Source organism: Ixodes scapularis, unplaced genomic scaffold (assembly GCF_016920785.2).
Source record: "Ixodes scapularis isolate PalLabHiFi unplaced genomic scaffold, ASM1692078v2 PGA_scaffold3__209_contigs__length_174095766, whole genome shotgun sequence".
NCBI classification, from domain to species: domain Eukaryota; kingdom Metazoa; phylum Arthropoda; class Arachnida; order Ixodida; family Ixodidae; genus Ixodes; species Ixodes scapularis.
In genome coordinates, this window is record NW_024609868.1 from 89,704,470 (window position 1) to 89,724,347 (window position 19,878).

General features: G+C 48.3%; 1 protein-coding gene across 3 annotated transcripts; it reads right to left on the reverse strand.

Moving 5' to 3' along the window:
* Nucleotides 1-2,523: 2,523 nt before the first annotated feature.
* LOC121045639 lies at nt 2,524-11,880 on the reverse strand. Of its 3 annotated transcripts, XR_006078155.1 has the most exons (6): nt 11,624-11,869; nt 10,906-11,056; nt 10,135-10,269; nt 8,408-8,605; nt 5,264-7,115; nt 2,524-5,163 (listed from the first exon to the last, which is right to left on the reverse strand). XR_006078155.1 is itself a non-coding variant. In XM_042293027.1 (5 exons), the coding sequence occupies exons 2-5, from the start codon at nt 11,036-11,038 to the stop codon at nt 6,001-6,003; spliced, it is 1,581 nt and encodes a 526-aa protein (XP_042148961.1). In that variant the 5' UTR covers nt 11,039-11,067; nt 11,624-11,880; the 3' UTR covers nt 2,524-6,000. The 3 variants fall into 3 exon arrangements, 2 of the variants coding, with proteins under 2 accessions (XP_042148961.1, XP_040354584.1); XM_042293027.1 differs by having other exon boundaries at nt 2,524-7,115; nt 10,906-11,067; nt 11,624-11,880; XM_040498650.2 differs by having other exon boundaries at nt 2,524-7,115; nt 11,624-11,875.
* Nucleotides 11,881-19,878: the final 7,998 nt, after the last annotated feature.

A 19,878-nucleotide genomic window follows, 5' to 3' on the forward strand; every position in this document is an offset into this window, starting at 1 on the left:
ACGCACCAACGCAAGACAACAAAACGGTCAGACGACGCATCAGCAGTGTCTTCACTTGGCGATAACGACCCAGGTTCCTGCAGCTACTGCAGTCGGGCCCCCCACACACGCTCAGACTGTCCTGCTCGGCAGTCTCTGTGCAATTATTGCAAGAAGAAGGGCCACTTCGCGGACGTCTGTTGCGCTCGGAAACGAAAGCAGAGCAAGGTGGCGTTCCTTACCGCTCCACGCAATCCTCGAGACTGAGAAGGCCAAGGCCAAGTACGTTGAGGTCAATGTCGACAACTACACGGCGATATTCAAGGTAGATTCCGGCGCGGAGGCGTCTGCTGTTTCGGAAGCCTTCCCGAACTTACCTCATCATCTGGACAAGGTCGACGACCTGCTGACAGCACCAGGAGACCAGTCGCTAAAAGTCATTGGGTACTTCATGGCTACCCTCCTGTGGCGAGGCAAGACCGGTCATCAGCGTCTGTACGTGATCAAGTCCCTCTCTATGCCCCTGCTCGGGTTCCCAGCCATCCAGGCTCTGGGTGTGGTAAAGTTCTTGGACGACATGAAAGTGCCGGCACCGCAGGGACTTTTCAGAGGTCTCGGCACGCTCAAGGAGGAGTACAAGATTCGGCTACGCCCGGATGCGGTTCCGTTTTCACTTAGTGTTCCATGCCGCATACCGATACCCCTGCGCGAGGTGGTGCAAACAGAACTGGCCAAACTGGAGCAAGACGGAGCCATTCGGCGTGTCACCAACCCCACACCTCGGGACGCTGGACTGTTCATGGTTCCAAAGTCGTCGGGAGGTTACCGTGTCTGTATCGACTTTACAAAATTAAATCAAGTTGTCCCGAGAGAACGTCATGTGCTCCCCACCGTCGATCAAGTCCTGGGACTTCTGGGCGATGCGGCAGTCTTCTCGAAGCTCAAAGTTACCTCAAGCTTCCATCAGGTCAAGCTTTCCAAGGACTCTCAAGAGCTTACGATGTTCATTACGCCGTATGGGCGTTATTGCTTTTGCCGACTCCCATTTGGCATCACGTCGGCCCCTGAGTTTTTCCAGCGACAGGTGGCGTGGATCTTGGAAGTCCTAGACGGATTGGTCAACATGGTCGACGACATCCTAGTCTTCGGCAGAACGAAAAAGGAACATGACCAACGCCTGCGGCAGGTGCTGTTGTGTCTCTCCGAGGCCGGCGTCACCCCTAGCTTCCGTCGACGGTTCGGCCTCAGGTGGACCTGTCTACTCGCGTCATCGTGATGTGCCTCGTCCAGCATCACCACCACGTGTTCGTGGTGATGGTACGGGCCGACACTACTCAACCCATTCTGGAAGACAAGTGGTCGCTCCCAAGAGACTCAATCTGTAAAACTTTGTTTTTTTTCACAGCCAAGGTGTCCGATACTCTCCTTGAACATTCTAAAGGGGGGATTTTGCGGGCGGTGCTAGTGCCAAGTTTGGACACTTTCGGTAATCGGGTTGCAAACACTGTGCCCACGTCTTGTGTAAAAAGCCATTGCCTCGTGTGATAAAGGTGCCTTTTGGTTCCTAGCTCTGGACGCTCAGTTGGTTGCTTGCCGTCGCTGGTGGGCTGTGCAGTTTCACCGCCGGCCACAGCCCGGCACGGCAGTGTCACAAAGGAATCAACCTCATTTTTAATGCCAAAGACTTGGAGAACATATAATAAACCAACTTTTGTGAACTGAAAGTGGCTGTCATGACAAGTAGTTGGAATGCCTCAGACTGCTCATGTCGGCACAAGAATTTGTTGCAAACTGTAGCGCGTACCTCTGTCCGATATAGTAGTCGCAATATTTGTGTACTGAAAATAGAGTTTGTGCACTGTGCATGCTAAATTTCATACACTTTTCCATTGTTTACAAACCCACGCCCCAGCGTGTAATCTTCACAGCCTAGCATGCGCGTGGTCGTCAGTTGTGAAACCGTCCAAAGCACGCGCCATACACACAAACACTAAAGATGGTATGGGAGCGTGTGACACCTAAAGAGGGCATGATCCTCTTCTGCATTATGCGCGAAAGTTCCAACAACGACCATGTGCTGTGGCTACCAACGCCGCTTCCGGCGGCCCACCTGGGAGCAAAATTGGTTTACGGTAGTGTCGTTACTGATTTCAGCGCTATTGATGGTGAAATTTTGGTTGCACGTCAAGGTCCCCACATGTTCTTCCTCTGGGGTGACAGACATCTTCCTTTGGTTTAATCTGTAAACCCTCTAATCTTCATTTGCTGGGGCATATTGACGGAGAATTTTAGTAATTCGCACAATTTACAATGCAACAGCTTGTTTTCAACATCTTGAATTTTTGCCTGTGGCACACGCAATGGCATCTCAGTTAAAGCCCCTTCATGTTTTAAAAGTAGCGCAAAGTGCGTCGATGCACGAGGCACGTGCAACATGCAGCCCTTGGGAAGATCATGGCGACACAGCGCAGCACTGAGCTAGATTTCAGACGCCATGTCCTTCCCAGAAGTGGCACACGGTACGTGTCTCGAGAATTTCCACAACAATGAATGGCGCCACTTTTCCCAGGATAGAGGGGCTTTAATCTCAGTCTGCCTGTTGCCCCACCAAACAGTTCTGCTAGGAGTCGACTGTGGCCCCACCATTACGTCTATTTTTCTTTATTAACCACTACATTTCCGCCCTTTTTAGAGGATATGTGTGTATTAAAATAAAACATCCAAAAGTATTGAAATTAATTTAATCAGTCCTAGTTAAAAATTAAGAATAATCAAATGCTCGCTACTCTGTCGTGTAGTGTGCAACCAATCTAAAATTAAAACCTGGCAAGTTTGGACAACATTTTATTGCGTTGAGTACTTCTGACAGGAATCCTAACGTCCTTGATTTCTTTCATCATGACCATCTACCTTTGCTTTGAAACATTTATTTAACGACCAAAGAAGTGGCCACCATATCTGCCCTGCTGTTTGGGCATAAAAAGAGGAAAAGCTTTTAATCTTCTCGGGAGCTTCCAGGGCGAATGAGACAAGTGGCAGCGATCAGGGACTCCTGGGGCTTCAGTAGTCTGGAGTCACCTGGTTGATCTCGGCGAGTATGGTTTCCTTGAGTGCCGTAGGGAGGTTCTGAAGTTGCCCGACTGTGACGTTGTTGGGGGCCAGGTGCACTGCGAGTGGAGGGTGAACGGGCAATCCATCCCAAGAGCTTGGTGACAGGGTGAACACAAGTGTAGCATCCAGAGTCATGTTGCGCTGGTTGCGGAAAAAAGACGTCCGAGGCCCGTTCAGCTAGCTCCTCGGGAGAGACACCTTTGCGAAGGGCAACAGTGGCAGCAAATTGCCTAGGTTTGTGGTCCCCGAGGAGAGAACGGAGGAGCCTTCAAACTTTCGAAAGATGGCTATTGCCGGAGATGGATCTGCACAGGGAAGTCCAGCAGTTGGAAGCGAGTTCCGAAGTGTAGCACGAGATAGTCTTTTGGAGTTTATGTGAAGGTTTGAGGAGTCGTCGTGGTCTGCGAGAACGGCGGTAACAGGCCAACAGGTGAATGCGGCGGTCCAGTAAGTAAATGCTCGTCAAAGCGGCATCGTCCGGTACGGTTAGCCGCTTTGTGGCAGACTTGTGGGCGGACTGGATAGCTTGTATAATGTCGGAAAAGCCAGCAAGTTCCATGACAGAAGAAAGAGCTGCTCGGAAGTTGTCCCACTTAGTGAAGAATGTGTCGCAGCAGGCGCGACAGTGAGATAGGGTTGCGGATAGGAAGTCGTAGCGTAAAATAATGGGGAGGTGATCACCGCCGAGGCGGTCGCCGGCGACATGCCATCTCCAGCGTCGAGGGTAACGAGCACAGGTAAAGTCGGGGCAGGTGTCCTGCTGTTGGGAGGATTGTTTGATACGTGTGGGGGTGTCTGGGATGTTGAGGAACGAAAGTTTCAGCCCTGTGAGGTCTGCAAGAAGCCGCGTGCCGTGGGGAAGGTCAATGTCGTAGCCCCATGCGTGTGTTTGGCATTAAGATCACCGCAAACGGGAACGTCGTCTTTTGGATAAAGACGGGCGAAGTGCTTAAAAAAAGGGATGTTTAGCGGCTGCCTTGTCCAGCGGTTTAGCGATGTGTCTGGAGCCACATAGACAGAGAAGAGAAAAACGGGCCGTTGAGGAATTGGCGGCAACCCGTAACGCTGGTCATTGCAGAGCACCTCTGTGAGGTGTCGAGAAGAGTGAAGCACACTGATCGATGAACGTACAGGGCGGAACGAATCCAAGGCAAGGGGGCACTAGTCTCAATGTTCGGAGCAAGTCCATCGTACTGTGGCAAAGAAGGGAGGGGGCCGTTGATTTCTTGTAGAGCAAACGCAGCGGCCATGTCGGATGACGAGTGAAGATAAAATTTTTCGATGAAGTCTGCCTTCTTCTGTTTAAGCGAGCAACAGTTCCACTGAACAATCCTGGGGGCGCTAACCATGTTTGCGTGGTGATAGTGGGGGGCCGCCGAACGGAATGATGCCCTGCATCGCGAGGCGCCCGATTACTGCACGGGTGCAGGTATCCACGAGAGTAAACAGCGAGTTTTGCATCGTCGGAATTCGCTGCGTGGCTGCCAGCATTTGTTTTGTGAAAAGGGTGATTTGTTGTTGCAAGCCAGTAAAGTCTGACCCTGACGGAAGTAGGGCAGGCGTCTCACTAGTGCTGTTGACAGCTCTCGCTGATTCTGCGAAGGTGGTCCGAGGCGGTTCTGATGTTGGGACTTGTGTGAGGTCGGCGGTGATGTTGTGTGCCGGCGTTAGGAGTTTTGTGGCGAGCACCGGGCGGGAGTCAGTCTTCTGCTTCGCAGACCTCGGTGCTGCGATGAGGGCTTTGGGCGCAGATAACAGCACAGCTTGCTGAGCAGGAGCTAGTTTCAGGCGTCACTGGTGGTGACGCCGGCTTCTCTTTGGATGTTGATGAAGGCAACTGACGACGCTGTGTTGTGCCGTTGGCTTGGGTGCTGTTGGGGCACTGGGCAACGCGAGGCTGGTGCCGTCGAATGTAATGAGTGCCGACCCAGAGTTTGTGAGAGGACCGGCCTGGAGGATAGCAGATTTCCGGCAATGAAGGTTTTTTAGGACGCAGAATCCAGGTCGCCAGACTTTTTTTATGAATCCGCGAACCTGGCCACGGCGAATGGCCTCGTAGCCTTGCACGGAGACCTGCAGAGTGCCGATCGGGATGTATGTTACATTGAGGAATGCATCGCACACTTGAGACAAAGCAGCATCAACTGCAAGTTGATTACTGCAGTCGAGGTACCTCACTTGGTAGGGGGCTGCAATGGTGTAGGAGACCTGAGGTCTATCTGTGCAGCAACTGCAGAGTCAATGGCAAGAAAGACCCCGTCCATGATGCGGCATGGTTTGGCCGGCCGTAGAATGACAGTGTGGGAGAACTCACTGCAGAACGATGCTGCTGGAGGCGCCGCGGGCGGGGCCGCCTTACGTCGGCGAGAGACAGGATGCCATCCGTCCTCCAGGGGGAACGAGTCAGGGTTCGAGTCACGTTGGATGCACCGGGGTGAGGTGGTAAGCTTAGTCGCAGCGGCGCCGAAGAAAAAAATGCCACGAGCACGCTTCGTTTCATTGGCGGCAGTGCGGATGTGGCAACTGTTGTTGAGGGGCGACAACTTGCTTTCGGGATCATCGTCGCCGAGGATGGAGAATGGATTCTGAGTAAAGACCGCAGGTTGAATTCACGCGGCAACAAGTGGTGCATCAAGAAGCGACGTGACGGCAGGAGTGGTTGCACCGGCTGTGGGTGGTGCATTGAGCGGTAAGCTTCAGACAGCGGGAGAAGCCAGCGTGGCCTCGGTGGGTTGTGAGTCCATTTCGTTGGGTAGAGGAAAGTCCCGAGGGCCGTAGTCGGTGCTAATGGTCGTCATGGGTCATGAGGGCGTGTGGGCACAAAAAGTTGCCGGAGCTGAAGTGAGCTAGATAGAGAGATATGGCCTCTTTTTTCTCCACGACCATCTACGAAGCCACAAGACTGCAGCTCTAGCTTCGACTGAGCAGTGGCTCTCTCGTGAAATTGCACAGCAAAGCACAGACCTTCCAGATAGAGTCCAGGCTCTTGCTCATACTGTTTGGGAAAGTACCCCTCAAGATTCGAAAACACTTCATTTGTCCAATCACTCGTTCCACGTGGATCCGGACCTTCGCAATCGCCCTAGTTTTCGCTTCGTCCTCCAGGGAGAGCTGTAGCCTTCCCCCAAGGAAAGGTGGAATGTTCAGGTTAGCCCCTGCAGCTTCGACCTCTTCAGTGATCAAAAAGCCTCTGTCCGCCATGACAGAGTCTCCGGGCTCAAGAAGGTTGCATAGCCCGGAACATGCGGTCAGGGCTTTGTCAGAGACGCGGCCAGGGGCAAGGTCGCTCACGAACGACACGAACCCATTGGGGGTGATGCCCAGCAGTCCCTTGGCAGTGTTGTGGCACTTGTAGCTTGAGTAGGTATCACTCTGCACCCTGAAGTCGCTAGGTGTCTCGATGAAGATTTCCGTGCAATCCAGAATGACTCTCGTCGATGGATACGCCTCGATGAAGCACTCCGGCATGTGCTTGTTCACAACCTGTCGCGACGGCCAGTAGTTGAGTTGAGCAAGGTAGTCCGCTAGGTAACCAATCCAGAATGTCCACACCCGGCTGACTGTGCTGATGTGGATACGAAACCGGTATGCAAGGTCCTGCTCCAAAAGTCCCACCCTCAGGCGGGACAACACGAGCAGCAGCTGATCATCCATGGATAGATAAGGTGACCTTCTCTGCGGACCTTGACTTTCCTTGTGAGCTTCATAACCTGCCTGAACAAACTTGTAAAAGGCGAGAAATCTCTCCAGGGAGTCGAATCCCGTGTAGAAGGCCAGTTTCTTTGGGTCCTGTTGCACGGCTGTGAGCGTGAAGTTCTGAAAGGGGATTGTAGCATCGATGACCTCCTCTGCTTTGTCATACATCTCCTCAAGATGGGCTACTTTCTTCCGCAGAGCTTCATTTTCTTTCTGTAGACGGTCGTTGTCCTTGCGCAGTTTCTCGTTTGCAGAAGCGAGCTCCTCTAGCTGCCTGATGCGATCACGCAGGGCTTGATCGATACATCCTGTGATGCTGTACTGGTGGTCTGCCAGATGGGGAGATAGCAAAATAAATATCACATCATTTTTGCAGTCAAATATCAAAACAAAAAACTAGGCTTTCTCCTTGTAATTGCCTTGGCTCTGCCAAATAGCATATCATGTGCCATACAAAAAAAGCATCACATGTTAAAGGGGCCAAGAAACGATATGCATTTGGATGTTCTGCACCTCATACAAGCATACTGACGTCTGTAGCACAAATATAATCTATATAATAATCTATATACCACAAACCAGAGGCTCCCCTGCCAAGGTTATATTCTGAGGAATAGAAGGCTAATTTACAGTCAGAAATCACAATGTTGAGAAAGCCTAGGGTTCACACCAGGGTGACGACACTTGAATACAGACGGCTTATGAACTGGACCCAAGCACTGAGTGAGCACCTGACTATTTGGTTACAATCAATGCCATGGTAACTATTGGGGCTTGGGCTTGTGTCTAATCACTGCGCCAACAGTAGCAGCTAACCCCTAACAGTAATCATGTGATTATTTTACCTGGCTGTGAGGAAGAGCAGAATATTGCTTGTTCTCAAGCTTTATTGTGCGACAGCAGCATTTAGCAGAAGTAACTGAGTCGGTTTATGACCTCTTTAATGCTGCTCTGTTCCACACGAAGGAGCTATAATGGGAATGCTGGCTATTCGCCTTGAGATCCGATCGTCAGGGGTGCTGCGGGGAAATGCGGAACTAAGCTTTGTTCTACACTTACTTGGAGCACGGAGAATGCTGCGGACGCTAACTCGAAGCCCTGAGAGGCTCCGGTGCAGCGTTCGTGCGCATGCATTGGAGTCAACTGCGAATTCTAAGAGCATGCATAGCCTTGCCCGTGCTCCATAACAAAAGTGGGGATGGTTTTTTTGTGGACGCCAGAGAATCGCCGCTTGTCTTGTAGGAAACAATGGATAAACAAAAGCATGTGTCCCCACTTTTCAATCTGGATCTTGAGGCAAATAACATGCAAGCAGGGCTGTGGCAGCATCTCCTTTGTACCTGGCAGACAATGAAGTGAGGGTGTGACCGCAATCTGAAAGAACAACTCCGCGGGTACCTTGCATGTGCGGTATCTTAGAGTGCACCGTGCCATATGGTGCTGCGAGTATGGAACGGCCACAACTTGCGTGCTATAGCCAGCGGTGACTGAGTTAGTACAGTTTGTAAAGTTCGACGTACTGCATGTAAGTGTTCCATGCACCTATCGGGACTGCTGCACAGTTGACAGGGATGCCAAATAAACAGACGAGCAACACTGATGCTCAATGTTAGGAGCTTACCGCTAGCTATTACATCATCAGTGTCAGGGGCACCAGCGGAGGCCAAGGGGCTGCCGGGTTGTGCTGGCTCCTGGCTAGCAGGCAGGGTCACGGTCTGTGCCAGGTCAAGGTCCGACAGAAAGTAGGCCGGCAGCGGCTGCAGCGCATGGCGCTTCCTTGCGCAGATCATGTTTGGGACCTTTGGGCAGGCCGCAACATCTGCAGGCAAGGATAAGGCAATTGTTCACGCAATTATTTTATAAGCATTACATACCGGCTGGAATTCTGTCTAGCACAGGGCACAGCTTACACTGTACGGAGCACATAACATGTCAAACAACCAAGAGCTCAGCTGGATCAATAGCGGTCACTGTTTCTACCCTTTGGTAGCTGGTCTGGAATGTTGTAGCCAAATAGCGATTGTTGCAGTTCTTTCTGAGACGAAGTGCATTCAACAGCCACCGGCGTATAAAAGAAGGGAACAAAGTTTATATCCTTATTCAACATAGTTTGGCACACAACAAAAGGTTTGTCCCAAGCGAGCCAATCAGAGTACACTTCTCTAGTAAAGAGCTGTCACATACATTTGACTTCAACACTTCAATCAGTTCACAGGGGTTATAGAGTCTGCCACCTGCCATGTTACTGTGAAATCGACTATATTCGGTGCCATCTTAGGCTGTCCATACTTGCCTAAAGGGCCCTTTATTAAACATAATTATATTTCCGCATTCATATGTGTTTCCATTTGTGACACGAACGATATGCACAGCTGCAACTTCTTACAAAGCAGTTGGCTCAAGCATATTACGACCGCAAACTCCTGACAAGGCATGTCCAACTCTATCTGCTTGAATGGTCACTAGGAAGCTGCCTAGTCAAGCAAACACGGTGGACAGTAATTATAGAGTCCTTGCACCTGACGTCAGTTTTCGCTCAAAATATTTCTAGAATTCATGTTGGTACATTTTCTCCTATGTTTTTCTATGTGCTAAGAGAGTGTTTTCCAGCTCGCTGAAGTCCTCTTGCATTGTGACCGACTGTGTCAGATAGAGCAGTCGGAAATATAAAGAAGCATCGTCTGGTACCGTTCAAACACACTGCTGTTATTTAGAGTCGAGATGAGCTGGCACTTCAATGTACGACAGGAAACATGCAGAGCCTTCACTACTTTCCACAACGAGAGAGCTGGATTAAAAGCTGTCATTTGGGGCCATCAGAGATGAAGGCAGCAGAGCGACATCCCCTGGTGCCTTGAGCAGCAAGCTAGCTAAGCCAAGCCAAATCCTTGAAAAAGGCAGTCAGTAGGTTTATATGCCACCTATTCCCACTGCAAATTTAATGACGGACGAGAATGTTATACTTTTTCAGTTTCAGTGATATCCTTGATGCTACTTAACCGCACGTCGCAAAACCTCTTTTCGATTGCAGTCCATTTGCGTCGTCTAGCCGTTGAGAGATCTCATGTATTCAGACAAAACATTGTTATTATGTCTGCAGCTCTACAAAATCTGACATTACGATTGCTTGAAGCTCCGTCTTTTTCTATGAGAGCGATGATTGCTTCCGTAGGTCACGTATTTCGCCATGCTCACTGGGTAGCACCGCTGTCCACAAATCACCAGACGCCACCAGCAGTGACGTAGCTCACGTGAGAAACGACCCATGTATACAGTGATCACAAGCAAGAATATAAGCAGGGAAAAACAACTATTGCAGAAAGAAACAAAAATAGGCAAATAACATACACTTCGGAAATGTCCTGGTTGGAAAAAACCGGGGAGCTTTGTCCTCGTACTTCTTTCTCCCAGTTTCGTTAAAATGAGCGCCGCATATTCTGCTGTCAGAGGTTGGCGTCCACAGAGAGAACCGTCCAGTGGTACCTGCATGCAAAAGAAGCAGTTAGCACCATATTAAGATTCACCCATTCAACTTTGGAGCAAGTGCAACTCAATCTCAGTGGTAAGAATGGATGCAGCAGCCGTGGCGTCTGAACAGGGGCGTCAGTAAACTATCCGGGCAAGGGGGTAGAATTCAGTTCTCCTCCTCCCCCATCGTCACCCCACCGCCTTCTAAACACTTCCAGTACCATTGTGCAGCGGGCACTAAGAACAAGCACATAGTTTATGCCTAACAAACCTGGAGTGGATGCACGCTGAAAATGATAGAAGCACTGTGAGAGTATCTTTGCTTTAGCTGTAGGGTAGTGAGATGAAGCGACATTCCTGCGATGCAATCAAATATTGGTATGTCGGTGCAGGTGGAAGTGGCCAAGAGAGTGAAAAGGGCACATGCAACATCTGGGATTCTTTGAGATTGTCTTTTTTGTTTCAGTCGTATGTTGCACTTATAGGTCAAAAATAATGAATGCTATTTTTATTTTTAAAAAAAATGTGTTTCGCAGGTATGTTGTACATATGGGTAAAATGACTTGGGCCACGTCGGACAGTACACACACTGTACCTTCCTGATCATTGTCAGGAAAGTGTAGATAACAAGTAAAAAAATATGGTAAATACCTTTCCTGTTGATTCGCTGTACCCAAATGTTGCGTAGATGGCTGTTCTTCGGAAAGCGATTCCAGGACACATGCTTGGCAGTGAGAGTGGTGTGGGCACAGCCCGGTACACAGCAGGTTGTACCGCCCGTCATGTGGCTTCTGAGGGTGACCTAAGAAGATACTACATTCAGCTGACATCTCGAATAGTGAAATAAATAAGTGAAGTGACCATCAGTTTCAAAGTTGCAGTTGCTGACATAACTCGCTTGCTAAGGGCCCGCTCAACTCACAACCGCTGTTAAGAGCGATTGTGAAGCTATGCGATGTACTACATACGCATACCAGCCGCGACGATGAATCACCGGCGCTCGCGGACGGTCAGCGAACGCGAGAAAAGTGACGCCGCGCGGACGGTTGTTGACGAGCGCTGCCGAGGCACGCCGACCGCTGGTACAGCTTCGCAAGCGTCCGAAGGGCAAAAAGATCGCAACGACAAAGCACCGTCCCGAATGTTGAGCACGCAAGCAGTACTCGATATCCCACGCTCACATTTCACAGGGCGAGCGCATCACGAAGCGAAGGCATGTCGGCCTTCGCTTCGTGATGACTACTTTATTTCTCTGCTTACAGCGGTGACATTTGTAGTGATGTTCGAAACTGCTCTCTCGCGACCGCACACGAGTTAAATGAACGGCCTAGGAGCGGGATAGAGCGTAACGGCAACAGTCAGTACTCACCCCGGGAGCGGCGAACGAAGCGGCGTGGTGTCCGTCGACGGCCGCGTCGAAAACGATGGAATATGCACAAAAACACGTAATATACAGAAGAAATACAAAGCGCTGAACGAAATAGATACACTTATGAACAAGAAAAATACACTGGAGTAGATAAAAAAGAGGATTATTAAGTATAAACAACGAAGATGAAAAGTATGTCTAGAGCGAGGTGATGCGATTCCAACGGAGAGCAGCCAGACGACGGGGGCCGACAGAACACCGATCCCAAGATTCCTCGCGCGCGCGCCGGGGCGCTTGGGAGGACTGCAAATGGTCTATTGACGTCGCACTGAGTTTCTATTTGTGCACGAGCTCACTAGGTAGCCGGACAAAAGCTCACCGACAAAAGCTCACCTATTTTTTTTGGCTAAAGACAGGCTGGGATAAAGTGCGGGCACAATGGACATTGCACCATTTTTAGGAGAACTGGTACCCCTTACCATACAAAGGTGTCGACAGATAAGCCATGACAGGTGAAGCGACGATTTGGGGCCAAAATTTAGGTCACCGATATTGAGTGGAGCTGATAACATAAAACTTGCCGGAGCACCCTTGCGCCACGCTGAAGGAACTTCGTGGGTCGAAGTTTTGAACCCGCTTTTTCAATGTTCTTATGTCACGCTAAACGCGCACGTAAAGGTTATGCAGAATCTACTCATCGACATCGCAAGAACGCAGTGGCATATAATGGTCAGTGGTAAGCGTGTTTCACATGCAGCGATTTTGGCCCTAGACCGGCGCGATATCTGCCGTCGCGGCGCTCGTGCCGCTCAACCGCTGGTGCTGGCCAGAGCGCCGCGACGGCAGAAATCGCGCCGCTCTAGGGCCAAAACCGCTGCATGTGAAACATGCTTTTCACATGCAGCGATTTCGGCCTTAAAGCGGCGCGATTTCTGCCGTCGCGGCGCTCGTGCCGCTCAACCGCTGATGCTGGCCAGAGCGCCGCGACGGCAGAAATCGCGCCGCTCTAGGGCCAAAACCGCTGCATGTGAAACACGCTTACCACTGACCATTATATTCCACTGCGTTCTAGTCTCGAAATACCTTTAGCTTATTACTGGAAGCATGCTTAAATAGGCTGGTTTAGGCGTGTTAGCTTTGCCTACAGAAGTTGAAGTTGCTCGAGCGCTTGTAAACTTTGTTTAATTTTGTCAGCGCGCGATTCAGGTGCATTTCTGCAAAGTAAAAAAGAAAATAGCATGGTACCAAAATTATATATGTTTTGCTGTTTCCTTGTGCATATTAAGGCGTCTCAACCAAAATGGGTTCATCAGGACCGCCAACTAGGGCTGCCGTTATGTCCACGCGTCTATGCCTCGCCATTCCGTCGTGGCCAAATGCATGGGACTTTCGCTCTAGATTATTATGTTAGACAAGCTTCGTACACCAACTAAGGGTTTATGGACAACATTTCGTGTCAGATGAGGCACCTCTTTGCGTTTGACTAGGGAAAAATATATTCTGAAATGGGATTATAAAAGGACGGCTCTCTGACGACGCTGCCACAATAAGACGCAGAATGCCTCCAACATGGCGTCAAGGCACTGATAGCAGACGAAAATGTTGGTTTCGATTTCGAGTCTAACCAGAAGCGAGTTAGGTGCAAAATCTTATACTTAAAGGCGTAAAAGAAATGAGCACAAAGAAGTAGGCGTGCACACTCGGAGCGCTACAAACAACTAAATTTTATTTTGAAAAAAAAAAAGAAAAAAGAAAACGAACATATATACACTTCTTATTATACCTCACCCCTGAATTCCTTATTTAACTAAACGAGTGACGACGCACTCATGCAACTGTCATACTCATTTACACTGATTTTGAATGCCTAAACAATTTCTCCGCTTTTTTGGATTCCTACTTCCCCGGAATCTGTGTTTTATACAGCAAAGGATCACACGAACACTTATTACAGTAGACTTCGAAGTTCCATGAAGGAGACCGCTTTACAGAATGTTGATGACCTATGTACGATCGGGTGCTGCACGGAAGCACCCGATGACAAAAGCTCCGTGTGAAATGACCACGACTGACACACCGCCCTTTTGCCCCGCCTTAAAATGTCCAGTTTCATCAGGAGCCAATGACGCGAATCCCCAAATCGGGTGGCCGGGTCCTCACCGTGACGGCGGAGCAGTTTGCTTCTAATTAAGCGACAATAAGTGGGCACGCGAGCGTGTGTAACGTAATCATGCCGTCATTGGAACAATGCTGGTTGAAGCTTGCACAGGGATTCTGCACGTGGGGCTATCATGCTACATACGTACGATCGCCCATATGTCGTTGATATTTTAGACTACCGATGTAGCGCATCCCACATGTTTAAGTGAATGTTCTTTTTTTTTTTTTTTTTTTTTTTGTGCGCATGCTCTCCTGTTTTTGTTTATTTTGAAGCATAATCTAGTTAGCTTCAATGGTGCTCTGAGGGAACGCCAACAAGGCCGACAATTTCCTTGAAATTTATATCGACCCTTTTTTTTTTTCGTTGGTAACCATTTTCTTTTTATTGTCTCTTTTTAATTTTGACAGTAGGTTTCAAGTTGAGTTTCGAGCTTCGTGTCTCTCAGTCGCTTTTTGTCCTTTTGCTCTAGAATTTTTTTTTTTTTTTATATATATATAAGCAAATTTTACCTCATTCGTTTTGGGACACCCGGATAGCAAATTTGAGCAGAGACAGACGAAAGTATTTGAGAAAGGGGAGAGCACAGGGGAGGGGCGAGCCTAACGGCCTCGGAACGTATTGCTTACCAAGGTCGCTCGGCTAAACTCATGGCGCACCCCCTCTTTCCCTCAGAAAGGGCGAGAGACGTGATGAGAGAACAGTTACCCTCCCGTTTTCCCCACACAAATCTCCTTTGTGGGCAAAGAGGACTCGGCGTCCTTGAGCGACAAGGAATCCGTTCATTCCTAAGCTGACAGTGCAGGGGGAGCTACGCGCCCGCCGGATCAGTGATCACCTGCCCCGCTCTCTGCGCGTGGTTACGGGAAGGAGCGTGATCACGTGATTAAATTTAGACGTGCGATTGGTTCACCGAACACCTTGGCTTCCACTACCCTCTCAGCTCAAGGGGTGACGGAGTCCAGCCTGCGAAACACACACAGAAAGTGAGGTCACGTTGACCAAGGCCAGAAGATAAGGTAGGGGTCGACTGGAGGACAGTAGGGACTGTTCGACTGGTTCGGGGAACTTTCGGCAAAATCGACGAAGTTCGCCATCGTGAACAGTGTTGCGCAACCGGGAACTGCAAACGGGCAGAAACAGCTCTTTTCTCCAAGAGAAAATAATTGCAAGATCAACGTGCGCATATCAGGACGTCGTGGTGCCAGTTTTTAAGTTGTTTTAGTGCATTTTATTGCTTAGCGGACTGTTTTTATCGTGCGAAGCGGCTCGGCATCTTCGCCATTCACGCTACCTCTTTTGGAAACGGCAAAAACGGTGTTTTTAGAGCTCCGATATCCAGCACCGCATTCCGTCTTAATGCCAAGTGCGATCTTGAACATGCGGATTGTCAAAACTTGTGCCACTAAATAAGCTACGCTTCACAGTAACGGTATCTCAAAATGTCCCATTCGCATTTGAACCGTGCACATTTCGACCTTTTCTCATTTGGTCCTTCTCGTTTGAACCTTCTCATAAGATCCGAATCGTGTTTTTCGCAACTGGACCCCATTCTCATTTCGCCCGTTCGCGCTACGACCGAATGACACTAGTTCGGCATGCTTCTAATGTTGTTATGCCTTCGCGGCTTTGTTGATGAGCCTTACCTTGCTTCGGCCCTCAACATACCATCAGACATATGTTATGTGTAGAGGTACGCACTGAGAATTGTACATTGACGCCTGCTTCCCTTCATCTAAGCAAACAAGAAAAAAAAAAGCGATGAACATTTAATTTGGAAACTTTGTTTGAACAGAAATAGCATACATAATAACAGTGGTTCTCAACCATTGATGTTTCGCAGACGCCTTCTATCTAAGGCGGAGATGATGGAGGACCCTGTTTGGGGTGCGGGGAATAGAAAGGTATAAGTTATCATGATAATGATTTAATAAATAGATATAACTAATTGCTAATGTAAAGTAGACTTATCTCATTGATATACACACGAGAGTACTCTCCCGAAATTTGGAACGTTTCTTCTCAATGTGAAGAAAGACAACTAATATCGCCGTGCGTGACTGATGAGACACGGCATCGCGGACCCCTAGGATGTCTTCGCAGACCCCCTTTTGAGAACCACTGCATTATAGAAGTGGTGGCATTGTCCCAAGTTGAGAGACCTCGAATAACCTGACATTTCGGAATATGATCTGGCTGCTATAAATAGTTGGTCTGTTTAATTGTCAGTTAGTAGCTTTTTACGACGACCTCGACGCACTGCTAAAATCCTTAGCAGAGAGAGTATGCCTGCAGCGTGGCACACACACACACACACACAAAGTATATCAATGTATTAATATTACCCTAAAAAACGATTTTGGTATAGAAAGACTCAAGTGCATGCGACGGGTCAAAGCGAGATATTTTTGAGAATGGCTATTTTGAAAAGGGCTAGGTGAGAAGGGCGAAACGAGAACGGGCCCAAATGAGGAGGGTTGGAATGCGAAAGACAAAATGGGAAAGGGCCAAATACGCCAGGTCCAAGCGAGAAGATCTTTTTGAGAATGGTTGTTTTGAGAAGGGCCAAGTGAGAACGTTGAAACGAGAACGGGCTCAAATGATAACCACTCCATTGGCCGTATAGACCGTTTTATCGTGGGTAGCGCCATTTTGAGAGCGAGAGAGAAAAGGGGAAAGGGCTACCGCGCTTTCCCCCTTTCTGATTGTGTAGAAAGAGTGAAAGTCCCGGATGAGAGGCTTGGCCGGTGTTGGGCGTCTGCAGTGCCCCAACTTCGTTCGCGCTTTTCTCTACGTTTCAAACTCCCAAACTTAATTAGAGTCATGGTCTTCGATGGCGACAGTCCCCCGGTCATCGGGGCACCATTGCTGGGTGACAGGGTGCACGAATAACGACAGAAAGCGTCGAATAATGTCCGAGGACCTATGTAGCTTGCATGGAATCCGGCAAGGCAAGTACGGCTGGAATGTTTTTAAGCTCAATTGCTTTCCGCATGACTGGAAATGATGAACCATTTATACATTTTTGCTTGCAATGGGCCTATTTCAACGTAGCCGCTTTTAGTTGTAATCAACAAGCGATACACGAAACGGGAACCTCAATTAACTTTGTAAACGCCCGGAGCTGCTACATATCGTCTTGCTGTGCTGTTTTTATCTTCGTGTCCCTGTTCTTATATCTCCTTGTGAATGAACGACGAAGACGCTCTAGATGTACTTTTATCGAACCGCAGAAAGCTTCGAAGCAGCCACGAATTATTTTATTATTTGATGCATTATTTTGAGTACTCACCTCCGATTTCTATCGCTGGCACGTTCGCTATCGCTGTTCCCCCCGTCGCCACACTGGCGGATGCCATGACTCGAACAAAGAAACGTGCACGCTGAGCTCGAAAACGCAGATCGCAACACACGAGACGTTCCTGCAGCGACTATCAAGCGCCTCAAAGCGCCTTAGTCAACGGAAACAACCCACCAGCGGCACTTCAAGGAGCACTTTTGCCGGCTGTCTGGTATCGCGCAGGAGATCGCGATTAAAAAACAAACAAACAAACAATAGAACTACGTTTTCAACAATTTCCAGCCTCACCCGGCGGCGTAAATGAGCCTTCAACTAAGTGTTGTAGATGATAAAATCGAGTCAGTCAGCACTGCGAATTGTCACTATTAAGATAAATTCAGTTACGAAATTTTACAAGCTGAAACAGCAGTTATCATGAGAAAATTCGCACGTACATTGCGAGCGTACCCCGTGTTCATCGGCGGTACAGCGTTCGGTGCGCGCTTCATTCACGAAATGTTCCGAGCGAAGTCGAGAGGATGGCGTTGAGGAAACGCCTTTTCGGTTCACGGACGCAATCCACTGCCGCCGGAGACAGGGGTCATGTGGAAAGCGATGGAGCTCAAAGACATTGCAGCCGCTCTCGCCTTGCCGGGTTCCTTGCAAGCTACATGTCCTTGGACGGTATTCTATGCTTTCTGTTTTTATTCCTGCACCCTATGACGCAGCAATGGTGTCCCGATGACCGGGGAACTGTTGCCATCGAAGCCTCTGGCTCTAATTAAGTTTGCGAGTTTAAAACAGGAAAGAAAGCGCGAACAAAGTTGGGGCACTGCAGACGCCCAACACCGGCCAAGCCTCTCATCCGGGACTTTCACTCTTTCTACACAACCAGAAAGGAGGAAAGCGCCGGTAGCCCTTTCCCCTTTTCTCTCTCGCCCTCTTTCAGTAAAACGGTCTATAGTGGCTTAAAATCATGGTTGGCACTTATGTGAAGCTTTATCTGAAATCAGAGAAAACGCCTTTTTCGTCCTCCACAAATGTTTAAACAGTTCGCGACAAAGCAAAGCTGTATTACATGAGCTTCCTTGTCAGCGAACGGAGTGCCGATACTCTAGACGCAGCTCATTTAGTGGCTCTAGTCCAAACCATGGATATATTCTCGGCAGCCCCTACACACCTGTGACCTTCCTTTGTTGTGTGCATGCATGTCACTACTAGCTTCGACGGACCGAAGGCGCAACGAACCGCCCTTCCTTCCATGTGAGTGACAAAGAGAGGACCTCTTGACCATCGGGGACATGGGTTCTTGCTACGCAATGTACGCTTTGTCATGATCCGATGAGTTTGGACTGCGTCGAACTCTGTGACAGGAATATCCGACGAGTCCAGCCTGTAACCCACAGAGATCGGCCCGACAGGCCTTATACAGCGCTAATTGTAAGTATTTTTTTTTTTATTATTCTAATAGACTGACGTTCTGATTGGTTATTTTTTTATGTTCGAAGTCATTTTTATTTTATTTTTCCTGTTAAAATATGGGTGTCTTCATGTCGCAAGATGTTTGCCTCCCAGTATATCTAAAGCTGAATACCACAGAAGCGTTGGTTAACCCTTATTTCCCCAAATTCGGTTTGTTGGCTGGAAGTGGAGTACCAGTCATTTTCTTTACTCGTCAAGCTTTTTTTACGTGCGTGATTTATTTGAAATTCTTGATTGATTCAATTGTTATGTTCTGTTCAACTGTAATGTTCCTCTCGTATAACAGGCTATTTATTGAACTGTTAAATTCGTAGTACATTTGACACTGGTGAGCTGAAAAAGGCCAGTGATTTAATTTATAACTGGTAAATATTATGGAGGAAATATTAGTACATTTGTAACTACATATTTCTGTGCCGCAAATGCCGTAAATGTAAAGTTTTTTTTTCCAAATCAACGTGTTAATTTAAATGGTAAGATTGTAATTAACAGGTCTTAAGGCTAGATGAAGGGTTGAGGAACCCTATAATGTTGCAAGAATAGGGCTAAGCAATTTATGGATTAACCTTTCTACTATTTTATTAATTTCTTTAATCACTATCAGTATTTAATACTAGATCGGTTAAGCTCTGAGTTAGGACAAGTCGGGCGAACAAAACAACAGTTAACGCCTATGCCGGCCTGCTGGAAACAGCGTCTCAGCTGAGACTAGGGAAAGCACTGTCAAAGCCAGCGCAGAAGCTGAGCGCGACTCATACCTCGTCTCAAGACGCTCGCGCGCCCCACCCTTTGCAGTGCTTTTTTTCACCCATTGTTGGCTGGGACGCTGATTTCAGCAAGTCGGCCCAGGTGTCTTACTTGTTCATCTATTTGTTATATAAGGCAGTACTGCTATCTCCTAGAATACTCAAGTTTATTGTATACAAAAGAACGAAAAATATTCGCTGGAAAATAAAGTTTTAACTATAGAAAAGTAAACATTAAAAAAGTCGGTAGACCTTTCTGAGATTTTATGTTAGAGAGCAACTGAATCGATTAATCGAACAGTTGATTAAAGGGCGACGAATAATAAAGCTATATTTTATTTGGATATTTATAATTGACAAAAGTAAGAGAGAACTGACAGTGACTGAAGATGAAAGGTAAATGAATATTTAAAATTACAGTGGTATGAGGTGGCCTAGTGGGAACTGGCACCTGAATCGAGGCCCCCGATTCTGTTTCTTTCAGAACTGTGAGCCCAGAACTCTGCGTGGGATCCCGGCCATCACGTTCTTGCCCGGTTCACAGCTTGCAGGGGTGAATCCTGGCACTCATTTGCTTTAATTTTTCTTT

Coding starts and splice junctions, on each gene's coding strand:
- LOC121045639 (XM_042293027.1), bottom strand. CDS start 11,038: ATGACGGGCGGTACAACCTGCTGTGTACCGGGCTGTGCCCACACCACT. Junction 8,606..10,134: donor AACCAGGACATTTCCGAAGT/GTATGTTATTTG, acceptor CCTTGCCTGCAG/ATGTTGCGGCCTGCCCAAAG. Junction 7,116..8,407: donor TGATGATGTAATAGCTAGCG/GTAAGCTCCTAA, acceptor CCCATCTGGCAG/ACCACCAGTACAGCATCACA.